The 15,294-nt window shown below is 37.9% G+C and overlaps 1 protein-coding gene across 8 annotated transcripts in view; it reads left to right on the forward strand.

Moving 5' to 3' along the window:
* Positions 1 to 15,294, forward strand: part of INPP4B (inositol polyphosphate-4-phosphatase type II B) — a 481,006-nt gene that overhangs the window by 376,444 nt on the left and 89,268 nt on the right. For all 8 annotated transcript variants that reach the window (XM_075199307.1, XM_075199316.1, XM_075199324.1 and 5 more), the window contains 2 exons: positions 7,038 to 7,247; positions 14,830 to 14,968. In XM_075199307.1, coding sequence (XP_075055408.1) covers positions 7,038 to 7,247; positions 14,830 to 14,968 — 349 coding nt within the window. The remainder of the gene's footprint in view (positions 1 to 7,037; positions 7,248 to 14,829; positions 14,969 to 15,294) is intronic.

The following is a 15,294-nucleotide window of genomic DNA, read 5'->3' on the forward strand; positions in this document are numbered from 1 at the left end:
TAATCATGCTTGTTATGCAGAGCGAGATAAGCAAAGTCTGTATCACTTTAAAGAAAATAATTAAGAAAGTTTGCGTTACTTTAAGTACAAACAATGATGAATAGTAGACGGCTTTTTTTCCCAACTTTCTTAGGCTCTCTGTGTGGTTATTTTACTTTTTCTTTTTCTAAGATGTGTAAAAATGAAAATAAATTGTTATGTGGGATACAGGATGTAAGTGGATGTAGAAGCAATGGAAAATGTACTGGTATTCTTATTGGCCACAAAAGACACTTGGAATTTCTTCTTTTTTTTAAAGAAATGCACAGATGTTCACAATGACAGTAAGTGCAGGAGTAACATTTTTATGTTACCTTGATTCTTTGATAGTAGCAGAGAATATTAAAGGTATGATTTCAAAAGCTGTTTATGATGAAAACCATTTTTGCTTTATAAATGTTTATGCCCATTGTAGAAAAAGAGAGAATGTCATGTTTTGGTGATGCACTACATAATATAAAAGTGGGAACTGTACTGCTGATTATAAAAGGGGTAGGGCTTGTTTGTTACCCCAGGTGGCTGTGAAGGATTTGGTTTGTGAATTTTGTGAATTTTTAATGCAGGAATTAAGCAATATACTTCTCTGAGGGTGAGTGAGAACCATATATCGTACCATGTGATAGGGGTAGTGTCGTGAACATAGAGAGCTTGCAGTTATTTATAAGGGATAAATCATAGCTGCAGTGTAAATAGGTTATAGCAAATGAATCCATTGATAAGTTTAGTTAAAGTGTAAAATGTGAAGTCAGAGAGTCTGATGTAAATTTATTGGATGGCTTTGCACATCCCAGTGTAAGAAGATAGAAGTGTCACCTGGGGGCAGCTTCAAAGAGCTTCCAGAGTGAAATATAGCCTATTTGTGACACCTGAATAGACATTTAGGTATCGCTCAGCATGTGGTCTGGCTCAAAGAGGCCATGTGCTGACATAGGCTATATGCAATATAGACCAAAAGAATTCAGTTTTAAAATATGCCCCTTAAAATCAATAAAAGTAGTGATCAACCACATATTCCGTAATAGCCTGATAAAGGGCAGCTCATATGTTAAATTAAGAATTATGCCCCACAGAGAAACGAAGGAAATGAGTGTAAGCTCTGCGAATACACTGTATTTAGGCGTGTTTGATATCAAAAGATGGATAGAGTCATAGGGGATTTATTAATGATAAAATTGGATCAATGTAACGCTGTACAGAAAAAATAGATCACATAGTAGAATTGGTTAGTAAATCAGGCAACATGAAAATGGTGATTGAAAAAGTGTCATAGGTCACAACCCCCGATTAGCATTAAACGCTGCCCCTGTGAAGACCATCCCATTTCATGTTGCTTAAAAACCTGTGTTCTGAATGGACAAAGGGTCAGTTTCTTGGGAATCAATCTAATTGAAGGACTGTCCATCTTTTCTGCCTGCCCCAGGCATACAGACTATTATATGTAAGTGATGCTCAATACTTTCATCCCACTTGTTTTTATAACTGTTTGCAATTTTTTACTTGTATATCAAATCTTTATCTAACTGTTTTTTTTATTCTCTGTAAGCATTGTACTTTTTGTATATTAAATCTAAAATTTAATAGTTCTGTCTCTAAACGAATTCATTGCCTGTTTAGAAGAGACAGATTGCTTGGCTGGATTAACTCTTTAGAAACCAGTGTGTGAAGAGTTAACTGGTTAGCTACCAGGGCACAGACTGTGCCCAATTGGGTGATTAAGTCATAGGTTTGCTACGGGCCTTATACGTAGCTGGTGGCAGTTGCAGAGAGGTGTGAAGCGTACAACTGTGTTGGGAAAAGGGTCCAGCGAAATCTGTAGCCTTAGAGAGAGGTGAGTGTGAGATTTGCGTTGGAATCCTGCATGTTCCCTTACAGTAAGCTTCCAAGTCACAAGTGCGCAGAGGGCAGTTTGTGACAGATAAAGGGGGTCAGGAGCGGTTTCCTGACAAAATAGAGGTGATATAGTGTATGACTGTTGGAATATATGATAAGATATTTAATCAGGTAGAGTAGCTAGAGGGCCTTATCCCTGACAATTGTTGGCCGCTTGTGGGGTTTTTATAATTTTTAGGGCATTAAGTGCTGGGTTTAAGTAATTATTCCCTGCACTTAAGAACTGGTAGTATCCTTGCGAGGAATACAGCTGTGTTCATAAGGACAAAACTCAATGCTTATTATTTTTTAAGACATATGTGCAAATCAGTTCCCTTCCCTTGTCTCTTGTTTTTCTTTTTCTATCTTTTATTTTGGAAAGTAACTGCAAGGATGGCAGCTGCTTACAAGAAAAAAGCCAAAGAAGTTTTAATTGCTCTGTGTGAGCAGCGAGGTCTCGGCTGGACAGATAAAACTAAAAAGGAGCTGGTTCGCGCATTATTGGGGGATGATGCAAATAAGCAATGTGATATGGAACCTGAGCTGGGGACTAAGGCAATACTAGAGGATCAAAGTGTGGATATTGTCCCAGATCCAGAGGATCCACTAACTATGATGAGTATGGCAAAGCTAACTAAAGAATGTCTGCTGTGAGGTGTCTCCTGCTACAACAAAACTCGAAAGGAGATGATTAAGGACCTCACCTGGGCACAGGAAGACCTGCATGATGCTTTCAGTCAGTATCGCATGTGGACTCTTATTCCGGGCAACAAGATGAGTCTTGTGTGAACAGCTGAAATGCCTGGAGGAGAGTTTTGAAATTGCTCAAGCAGAGGTATATGCTTGGGGACGAATCCATACCCACTTTTTTACAAAACCAGTGTCACCGGGTGGCTTCAGAAGGGCACCGCCTGCAACAGCTTCTATCACCAGCTAGAGAAGCAATCGTCCAGTCTATAGGGGTGGCCCACAAGGAAAAGGTGCCCCTGCCAGCTACAGTCGATATGGAATATGATACCAAGATTTTGCATCCAGCCCCATTTACTCTGCTGAGAAAGCTGATGATGCTAGCAGAATAATACCAGAGGCTGCACAGAATTTGCTATTGGAGGAGGCTGATTGTAAAGAGGACATAATTGTTGAGAATACTATTTCTGTGGGAGAAATGGAAGTGTCTGAAAATATTCCCACATATGTGTACTGATCTTGGACATTTAATTTCTCAGTATGTTCCCACAGATGTTGTTCCTGCTATCTTTAGTTCTGTTGCACTGTGTGACTCAGCCCAGGTAGTATTGGATAATGCTGAATCTGTCAATGATGTGAATTTGTGTAAAGAACCTGAAATGCTCTGTGATCATTTTGCATCTGGTAATGTGCTAGTGAAATGACAGGGTGAGAAGCGTATAGGTGCCAGTGTTAACTCTGGCAATTATGATGATTTATGGGAACAACCTGAGGTAATAGGCGGTAATTTGGAAACCCCTAATAGTGTTATGTGTAATAAAGTTAATGCCACACATGTCACTGTGTTAGAATCAGTTGAGAATACCAACATTTTCTCCCAGGCAGCAGGATGTGACAGATTGTCAGATCATTCCTTTTATGGATTTCTTACACTAGCGTGGTGATTTAGTTTCACTACATTCATAGCTCTTATTGGAATTTCAATTGTCTTCTTTTAACGGACATGCAATTTATAGAATACTTTACTGTCTTTTGGTCATATCGGATCGAAGGAGGGCCAGTGGGAAGTTAAAATGTTGTGTCAGCATTATACAGTATGTATAAGTTGTTAAACAAAAAATCTTGCAAATGCAGGAATCATTTAATAGTCATTTTAGGGGTTATATGAGAAATATAAATATAGAATTATTAGCAAGCATTTTGAATAGTATGTTTTTGATGCACTAGTGAGATTAAGCTTTCAAGCTGGGAAAAAGATAGATGCGTATCAAAATATTTGCAGAAAAAATATCACAAAGTTATTTACTGCTGAACGGATTCAAATGGATAATCAGTGAGTGTGGTGCTAAGAAGATATGCTGTGAACTTTTATACAGATTTGTTTAAAAAAAATTCTAGATATAAGAAACAACTTCTCAACAATCTCCCAAAAGATGAAGAAGTGGATCTGTTTGCATACAGTGAGCTAACTTTTCTTATAAGCAGCTTTAATTTTGAAATTAGAGAATGTGTGAATCTCTTGGAAGAGATTAAGAAGCGATATCAGTGGATTAGTGATAGTGAGGAGAATATCCTCCGCATAGAGTGCTATTTTATGACTGCCTGAGGACAGTTGTATGCCAGTGATATCTGGGTTGTGTCGGATCTTAGTGGCTAACACTTCAATGATCAGGGCAAAGAGGAAGCGGGATATCGGACAACCATGTCTGGTTCAGGTGTGGATAAGGAAGGAAAGAGAAGAGCATCTGTTCACCTGGACTGAGGTGGTAGGATTGTGGTACAGGGCGGATGCCCCAGGTCAGAAAGCAGTCTTGAAAGCCATAGAAAGCAAGAGTCCTCATCATGAAGGGCCACCCAATGCAGTCAAAGGCTTTTTCAGTGTCTAGTGAAAAGTGCGTGGAGGACAACGTGCGTACATTGATGTGATGGATTAAGTCGATGGTCCACCTAGTGTTGTCTGCGGCTTGACTGCATGGGACAAAACCAACTTGACCAGGTTGGACTAGCGTGGGGAGAATTAAGATATTCTTCCCATCTTGATCACTCTATCACTAACAATACCATATCACTAACAATACCACCATCTCATCCGTTCCCCCAACTCTGTTGCCTGGGCGTCACCCTTGATTCCTCCCTCTCCTTTGCTCCCCACAATAAATCTGACTTTTACTGTTTCATCCATAACGAAAATGCTTATCTTAATGATGTATTCCCCCCCCCTGTACAAATTTCTTGATGTAACAGCTCTGTGCCTTATTCTCATTCATTTCTAAACTAGCCTGATGAAGGGGCCTCTGTGCTCTGAAAGCTAGCAAATATCTTTTTTTTTTGGTTAGCCAATAAAGGTATCACTCCTATAATATTTTTGACTTTATTGACACAAAAGTATTTAACATCACGTAGATTTTTCTGGCTAACACAGTACTGCAATAGTAATAAAATATATTTTTTGCTACACATAAGAGTGTTTTATTTTCCTTGGATTTTTGGATTTTACAGGAACCTGTTTGTTGATCTGTTGATAGGGTTGAGCAGCATAGTCTTTTTTCTGACTTTATTAAGGCAAAAGTACAATTATTTGATCATTTAATTATTTTAAACATGTTTTGCATGGGGATTGTATGTAAAATTACAAATACAATTGATAAGATTTAATTCTCAGTTAGTGGAGCAGAAATCTGTCTAGAAGTAGTAGTTTTTGTTTCTGGAAAAATAAAATTGTTGTAAATGAAATTCTTTTTTACCAGCTCTGAAAGTATGTTGGTTTAATAAATGATCTGGAAATATATTCACTCTTTCAGATATTTGTTTTGTTGTCAGTTTGACAAATGTGGGAGTAGATGAATATTAACAGTTTAGAAAGTTTTTGGTAGTAGTGTAAACTATGTGTCACTTGTGTAAAACATTTCTATTTCCTCACCATCTTATTTAAAGCTCAACCAATTCTACTGTGGTTCTACCGCTGCAACATCTACTATCTAAATTCCATCTAAAAAAATGTATTTATTGTGCTTTTCTGTTGTGGCTGAACAGAAATAATCACCACTGTTGTGAGTAAGATGTTCTAAAGATTTTTGCACACTAGTGTTGTGTTTGCTGTCCTCCACTTACCCTGCAGGGAGCACAACAAGGCAGTATTTGTGTCTGGAACCTTAATCTATAGGATTTGTGAACTGTTCAACCATTACAAGCCTAGCACCTGTTAAATAGTATTTACAAAAATGGAGTCACTGAATTATTTAATTGACTGTAATTGATTAATAGGTAATAGGGCAGTATTTCAGGGCTCTTGCTAGTTTGAGATCTATACCATTGTATTGGCTTAGTCATTGTTGAAACAGAGCAATGTTCTGCAGATTTTTGAAAGGTTAATAAACAAATAGCCTGTGATTAACAAGGAACTAATATGATTCTGTATGCGAGGCCATTCTGCACCTAGAAGAACTAAATATTCTCCCCACATTCCCTGCTGTACCACTCCAGCAGGCCTGTATTTCACTACCCCATGATTATTTAACCTCAGACAATAGTTATGGGTTGGTGAGCAGAGGATGCTGTCAGATATGTCCTGATTTCTACATTAGAATATTCAATGTTGTCAACTTTGCTACTTTTATCTACTCCTATCTATACCTACTTGATGATCTATTTTATACATAGATAGTATAACAGTCTTTTAGGGACCAATAAATAGGAAAGAGTCATTTGTGTTGGGCTATCAATCTGTCCATATGTATTCACTAAAAAAGTCTTCACCCAATGTGAAAAGTGTTTCATGGTCAAGTGAATAACACAATGACACAAATGTGGGTCACCAAACCATGTGCCGGTATTGTCAGTTCGCATCATTAATGCCATCTTATTATGGGACCGTTCTCTGCCTTATCTTCACATCTGCAATACAACTAGGTGAAACAATCAAATGCTTTTTTACATTCTACTAACAGAATTCAGACTGGCATTTTATTTAAATCCATATGACAGTTTACACAATCCCATCTGGATAGTAAATTTTTTAAGTGAAATGTTAATGGCTGTCTTTAAACCAGAATTATTTTACATCTATTTTTCCTATGCAAGTTATGAGCCTTGTCTCCACCATAAATAGTGCACTAAAATGGAATTGTTTAAACTGCTAACAAATGGTATTTTATGGCAGAGTGGACTCGTTCTTATTTTTTGCTCTTAGCGTGGTTCTTATTAAACCAATTATTATTGCATCCAGCAGGGTCATTTGTACAACAGAATAATGTGAATCTGTTAGGGGTTATCAATCTTTATTTATAAAGCAGCAGCATATTATTCAAATAGTTATTCATTCACATAAGCCCCTGCACCAGTGAAACTTACAATCTAATTTTTCTATGAGACACACATACATGCACAACAAAAGAGAGCTGTTTTTTTTCAGTGTTTTTTTTTTTGCTCTTTTTCCCTTATAGACGGAGTTATTTGTTCATTCATTTAAAGACCAGCTAATAAACAATGCCCTTTTGGCACTTTACACAGCACGACCCGGCTGTGCTAATAAGAAGCTTACAGAGCCAAGGAACTCCATAAATGAAAGTGATGGTCTGGATCAGGATCATTTACAGCCAATAACAAGACAAGATTCTATACCTCACCACTCTGAGTATGACGAGGAGGAATGGGTAAGTAATTCTCATTCATCACAATATATTGCTAATGAATTTTTGTTTCAGGATTATATTTGATCATAATGCACCAGCTCTCTTTTTCATTTTATGTTTTCTAAAGCCTCACTTTCCACACAAATTTTCCGTTAAATCTCTTTTGTACAGTAAAATATACATGCACGTATATATATTCATGTGTGTAGCATTTATTGGGGATCATTTTTAACACTACAGTTGAGTAGTGTAAAAGAATACACCTATATTTGGGAACAGTTTGCAATTTACGCCTAAAATGTGTCCATGATTTCTGTGTATCTTAGATGCTACCTGAACATGTGAGTGTCTATATATTGGGTGCAAAGTCATATTTAAGTACTACCTACAAAAATCATTATGGGCTTCCCACCTTAGTAAATCACCATGCGTTAAGACTGATCTTTCAATGTTTGTGTGGCCCTTATTTCACTACTAAAGGCAGTGTACACCCTTGTGTAACCTCTGATAGTTAGACACACCTTCCCCACATACCTCATTGGTGGAGGTCTCACTCCTGGAAACCCATCTCTAATGAATGCAGTCATAGGACTGACAATGCTGACACCTGTGAGAGGAAAGAGATGTCTGCTCTGTCACCATCCACCAATCCTAGCTCTTTGAAATGCAGGGACGAGGTGGTTTGGTACGCACACCTCCTGAACAAACTGTTTGCTTCATTAGTCATTCAGCGCTTGGAGAGTGAGAGTTTCAGCTTCAAACATTTATTCAAACTGCTTAATGTGCACAACTAGAGTACAGTCACAATGTTGTGCTTGGTGTGCAAGCATCCTCTATAAACCAAATCTAACCAAACACTGCCTGAGAACAGCAGCAGGTTTGCCCTATCACTCACTGCCCATTGTCTTGAAGAGTACGTGTGACATGGCAAAATACACAATCTTGGGTACAAACATTGGGCACTGGGCAATTGAGTAATTAATGTTTTAAATCCCTCCACCCAAATAAGAAAATGTAGTGGTAACAAAAAAGTCTATGTTTTGAAATGCCTATAAATGACAAACATAAGCACAAAACAGGTCATGTTTGTTGGTTTATGGAAATTCCAGGGTAAAATATGGTTTCCACTTAAACTGCACCACTTACTCAGTCACTTTTTCTAAGCTTGTCCTTACCCTAGTTGGAGCTGTTTCTCTCCCGGGCTCCACCAGTTTTGTAATGCAGAACTGGCAAATCAATTCCATTTGCCTTGTTAATATGCTGGCAAAAGGGAGTATGTAATTGGTCATCCTGGTCCCCACATTTGCTTTTGCCTGAGGCTATGAGAAAAACCAATGGAGTCTAGGATAAAACGGCTGCATGGAGTAGCCCTTGGGGCTCCAGCTGGGGTAGGGAGAAGCTTTGATAAACTTACCTAGTGCAGCTGTAAAGTATTCCACAATCCTTTAACAGAGAATCTCCAACCATATCTGTAGTAATATCCTCTAATTAATAGTATGATTGGCAATCCTTTATATTTACCAGGTTTTCTGTAGTATTAAATGTTAACTAATGCTGGTCACACAATAACTGATATTGATTTTTCTAGAGGATATTGCTTTGATAACTCTGGCGAATTCCCCACTCATGGAGCTGCAAGCAAATATCAGTGTTGACATTACCATAGTAACAGTAATAATGCGCAGCAATTACCATAGTAACAGTAATTGTGCGTGGCCTCTTTGTTCTAAAGAACAATGCGTGGAATTGAATCTCCCCCTATGTATGTGGTCCAAAATGTGTGGCATACCCAATTGATTCCGGTGAGATAATTAATAGTATGTGCGTAAATGTAGTCATAAGATTATTATTATCCGCTTTTATATGCAGTCATCTTCTGAACTAAGAGGCCCCCAAGCACTAAATACCTGGATCCACCCAGATGTGTGACCAAATTAAAAAGTGATCTTGTCTCTCTTTGCTCAGGCCAAGTTGTAGGATTGGCCATTGTGTGGCCAGCTTTAGCTTTAGGGTTTCTACAATATCTGTGGTGAGTCAGCTGCCTGTCAAGGTCTGTTGTAAAGAATGAGTGGGACTGTATAAGTCAAGTCTTCTGTGGTTGAGTTGATCCTGCTTTTGACCAGAAGGTTTGTCAACAAAAACAAAAAAAAAGACAAAAGAATACTATTAATATATACTTTCCAAGACAGATAGCAGAAAGCATAATAACAATTTTCAAAACAACTTCAAATGGGAAATCTAATCAACTTGATATCAAATGGGAATGTAGATTTGAAAACAAAATGTGTGACGATCCCTTGTGAGAGGAGAAAGTGCAGAACATTGTGAATACACAATTTGTTGTTGTAGTAACTACAAAATAAAATGCCACACTTAGCTTAAACCCCTAAAATATGTAACAGATCATGGATACAAAGAATTTCAATTTATTGTGTTACAGAAATTATGCGATTTAAAAAACATAGATCAGGATCAAAAGCAGCACATATTATCAGTGTTGCATAGTTTAAGGTGATAGGCACTGCCTTGCATTATACTGTCCGAAATATAAAATAAAAATGTCTCGCTGAATGTCAACAAATTTCTGTATAAACCTACTTTATTCAAATCTGATCAGTTAATACATTAAAGTTAGTACATTAATTGCTCCGAACCTCCCATTGCTGCACTTGAATCCCTTTCATTGCTTTGCTCTCCATATCCGTTACAAGCCCTGTGCTGCCAGACTGCAGTTTGCTGTACGTGGTTTGCACTGTTGGGGGTAAAATAGTAGATAACAAAAGTCAAGGTAATGTTGAAAATTGCATGTTATCTATATAGTTTTAACACAGATTGGTATAATGGGCAGAGTCGGAGGCAGAATGGAAGTAAATTACTCTGTAATAAGAAATAAAATGGCGTACTTCCACCCATATGCAGAGCCTTGAGATGCCTCTGCATCAGTATCATGTCCTCCTTATTTACAGTAAGTCATAATCAGTGCGTATTTACACCAGCCCTATAGCAGGTGCAAATGGTACGCCATCCAATGTTAGAACGCCATCCAATGTTAGAACGCCCCATCCGTCCCCTGTCCTGCCTATACAGGCGCAGGTAGGCGTAAGTGCCAGATACATGCAAGGCTGCATAGGCGCATATGCATTTGCCACTTTCTGGGCATGTGCAGATCTATTCCACATAAGATAAGGTATGCAAACTAGAATACGTCTTACTGTACCTGAGACCCATTGGGTTTAGTTCTATTGTTCTTCACAGAAATGACTAGTTTTCAAATGTTCTGGAAATCCTACATGCAGTGCATCTATTGTCAAAATGAAAACACTTTTAAAACATGATTGTTTTGCTGAAGATCTAAAGCGGAACATGTTGCCCTGTGTAGGCTTAGACTTGTGATGATAATGTGCCTGGTATATTATATCTCCAGGAATACCTTTAATATTTACATCAACCAAGTAAATGATAACAAGACCTTTTCCATGCTGCAGTGAACCAGCATATTTAGAAAGTAAGAAAGCAAAATGAATTGTGAACTGCTGGGATAACTGTTTAACTCATGCATAATTGTGAAAAATAATAATACCTTAGAGGAACATTGTTTTAAAGACCAGCATGAATGTGGCTAGATTAATTTTAGCTGTGGCAATTAAAGTTGGTATGATTCATTAGAGCCTCTGATGTGAAGGTAAACCACACAGGGAGATTTCCTCACAGTGTGTTTGTTAATAGTGTCTATGTTGTGTAATTGGTTGACACTCATTATTTATAAAAATAAAATAAAAAAAATCTGTGTTAATTGACAGTTTTATATCTATATTGTCATTTACATAGTCATTTTTGTTTACTCTGTTTCTGTTTGTCTGTCTTGTGCGTATTGGTTGTGAAATTTGTATCCATCACATACAAAATTTGGGAAACCAGGTTTATATAATTACATGCAGTGCTACTCTTTTTCAAAAAGGTATTTCTCATAAAATTATTTATGATTTGCCCAATAACAGTCATAAGAATACATCTGCCTAAATTGATGCAAAATCTTCACCCTTTGGCCTTTGTGAAAACTCCTTCCTGGCTCACATATTAATTACCTATCCAGCTCCTCTGTCGGTGTTTCTACTTCTGGCACATCCTCCTCACTTCTCCCACTCTCTGTTGGGGTCCCACAAAGCCCTGTTGTTAGTCCTCTGCTCTTCTTTCTGTACAGTTCTTCTCTTGATGAACTAATACACTAATTTGGCTAGAGTATTCTCCCTGCACAGATGATGTCCAAATCTGCTCTCCTCAGATGGTCTCTCCCCCTCCCTCATATTTCATTTGACCAAGTGTCTCTGTGCTCGGATGTCTCAATACTGTCAGAAGCCCAACATGTCTAAAACCGAGCTCATCACTTACATTCTTCCCAGAGTTACCGAATTCTGTCCTAAATGACTGTGATTTGGTGCTTCTGATCACACATCCTTTAAAGCGCTATTTTAAGGTGGTTTTTTTTGTAACAAAATCAGTTTGTCAACAAGTCCTGTGAAAATGGGGAAAAATTAGTACTTGGATTTGCCTTAAAGGCTGGAGTGGCGATTGAGTGTTGTAGTAGATTGTGTGTGCTTAGCTGGTAACCAGTGAAATACATCAGAGATCAGTCCTGGATTTTGTTTTGTTTAAGGTTTTCATTATTGACATTATTTATGATCTATAATTGAAGGTATGTTTTTCTGCAGTTGATACATGGGAGTTGTACCTCAGAAGGGATAAATGAAATGCATAATGATTTAGGGAAAATAATCAAAATGTAAAATAATGCATGTGGACACACATATCCAAAACCAGAATACAGGGTGTAATGTTCCCATCAACTGAGGAAAGTGACCTTGGGATGTATGGTTCATCATCATCATCATCATCATCATCATTTATTTATATAGTGCCAGCAAATTCCGTAACGCTTTACAATTGGGAACAAACATTAATAAAACAATACTGGGTAATACATACATACATAGAGGTAAGCTTACAATGGGTTTATATGATATGAAGGTATGCCAGCAATGTAGTCAAGCAGAATATTTGGTTGTGTATATTAGGTGTTGGTAGCAAGAAGAGGAAGGTTATATCGCCACTTTTTAGGTCACTCGTAAGACCTCACCTTGAGTACTATGTACAGTTTTTGTTGTCCTGGGCCTGAGTCATTGAGGAAAGTAAGGCAAAATAAAGTAAATGTTCTCCGGGACAAACCATGTTACATTGCAAGGGGTGCAAATTAGTTTATTATTTTGCACACAAGTTAAATACTGGCTGTTTTTTTCATTTAGCACACGAATACTTGATAGCTTTATTTTTGCACTGAAATTTAAAGACATGCCCTACCTAAACTATAAATCTGTCCCCACATTTTAAATTTACCTGCCCCTCCAATGCAACATGGTTTTGCAAAGATACTCCTTTTTATGCTTTGCTTTCCTTAAATGACTCAGGCCTCCTGTCTCCAAAAAGACAGTAATAAAATATAAAAAAAATTGATTGCAAAAAAAATCAGAGAAGGGCTACTAAAATCGACCAAGGCTGCGTAGCAAAGCAAATCGAAAAATACTTTAAGAGCTGAACTTGTACAGCTTAGAGAAAAGAAGGGAAATTATATAATAGAAACATTCAAATATATCAGAAGAATTGAGTTCTGGAAGTCAGTAGTTTTAAAAATAAGAGGCTTTCTAGAACAAGGGGGCTCATTTTTGAAATTGCAGAGACGATGATTGAATTATATCTCACTCCATTATATTTTACAGATTGCTAATATTTGTGAACACTGCAAGCAATGTTGAAATTGACGCCAGATGAATGCTTGTCAGAAAGCGTGTGTGTACAAGTCCATTCAATTACATAATTTTTTTGGAACCCCGCATTAAAACGTGTTTACTAGACTTTGCTGACATGTGTTAAAAGCACTTTAAGCACCAGATTTATATTGCCTGTGTGTACTTGGTCTTATGGTTGAAACATGATTTATAAACATCAATTTCTTTGCAACACTAAGGAATAACATTTTTGCATTCGTGAAAGAAAACTAGCAGTAGTCTTGGCTGTCTGCTGTTCTATATATTATATATTATATATTATATAGTGAAGGTAGTGGAATGTCAGATCTGCTACCATTTCAGACTGAATTGATATACCTTCTAAAATCTCCAGTTCACAAATAAATAAGTCACCTATTATAATATATGGACCAGATGTTTGCATAGTAATGCACCCTTTCATCCCCATGGAATTTTGTGTGTATATAGTTTATATGCATTACTATCATACCCCACCCCTCAGCCACTCTGAATCCTGCCCTTTGTCCAAGTCCTGCCTGTTCTCTCCTATTTTGTCCTGATGTGTCTCACTGACAGGATGGAACTACTTCATAGCAGTCAGTCAGCGAATGAGAATGCAGACCAGTTATGCAAGTGAGGCTAATCAAAGTCCCATCATCTAAGCAGGGCTGCCCAAAACAGTAGACAGGTGAGACACATGTCTGGGGGCCCGTGGCTATTATTGAAAGAAATGACATTAAGAAGTAACTTTTGATAAAGGGTGCTACATTCTCACCCACAGGTTGCTTGCTTTTTCCACCTCAGTAGTAGATAACATTCTTCATACTTATACCTCAAGGAGAGGTGGGGCTGAAATCAAAAATTGTTAAGGGACCCACAATTCTTATTCAATTCCTGCTTGTGGGACTAAATAGAGCACCTGTTTTCAGCCTGAACAGAGCAGAGATCACACCACTCACATGTTCCCGGCATAGATCTCAGTCTCTCGGGAAAGCAGTGCACACTCCCACATCCTGCCCACTTCCCTAGTGTAGTTCGTGGGGGTGGGGATTAATTATTATATTTCTCCTCGCCCACGCCCACTGCATTTTTGCAGCATTGAGCAGAGGGGGCAGTCTGGGATGATATGATTTCTGTGGCCACACCCCCGCACTCAGCACTCCTAAAATGTTCACAAGTATGCTGAAAAAGAGCACAAGGATTAAGGAATAGAGATGGGGACGTAGGACATGCTCTGTTTCCCCCATTCCTGTCCCATCCTTCGCTTGGTAACGTAGAAGCATGCAGTTTTCCTGCGATCCTGAGATCAATGATATATGAACACTCATCACCCCTCTGTTCACCTCTCAAAAATACAAAGAAAGGGAAATGTATTAAATGGATTAAGATTATGTATGTGTACAGGTGATCTAAAAAAAACCCCTCCAGTTCTTCAAATGTTAAACAAACCATTGTATTTTATGTGACAATGAAAGGTGGAAAGCATTATGAAGCAGGACAATAGTTGATCTATTGCCATTTTTTACGTGATAATTGTACAATGTATTTATATGGAAACTTAACAGCATTCATATTGGTGTCCTACTGTTCAGTGCTATCATTAGCATTAGAGTCTTATATTTCTGCTGTCTGATATATATGTGATATATTTGTTCTTTTAGCTTTATTCATCTTCTCTATGCCAATTAAAAAGCGCTTGAAAGGATGTGCTCATCTGGTGCTCTGTCGCTGTATTTCTATATCCTGTTCATTGTGTGGGTATTGTGTTAGTGTATGTTTTGTGATGCTTATGTTCTTTTCAGGATAGGGTGTGGGCCAATGTAGGGAAGAGCCTAAATTGCATTATTGCCATGACGGACAGGCTGCTTGAACAAGAAAACAGCACAAAAGATATCAAGCTGGATTCTGTAGATGAAGATCTCATCACATCGTCCATAAATGGTAAGATACCTTCCTAACATTATGGGACAACTGCATTGAATAAAACACATCTATTTACAACAATAAGGAGGGGGAGAAGACAGTGGCCTAATGCTAATACACTAGCCAGAATTAGAGCATCCACATCCCTGATGGAAGATAGTTTATCATATTGTATCTCCTTGTATTTTCAGAAATGCTGGCCATGCTCAATTGGTTTAGCAGAGGAAGCACTTGAAACCTGCACAATGTTTTCCTTTCAATCTCTGACAAATTAGTATTAGAAGCTTCACAACAGGCGACATCCTGAGTCAGCGGCACAAGCTTTCTAACTCCATTATATTCGT

The sequence above is a fragment of the Mixophyes fleayi genome, chromosome 1 (genome assembly GCF_038048845.1).
Source record: "Mixophyes fleayi isolate aMixFle1 chromosome 1, aMixFle1.hap1, whole genome shotgun sequence".
Lineage (NCBI taxonomy): Eukaryota > Metazoa > Chordata > Amphibia > Anura > Limnodynastidae > Mixophyes > Mixophyes fleayi.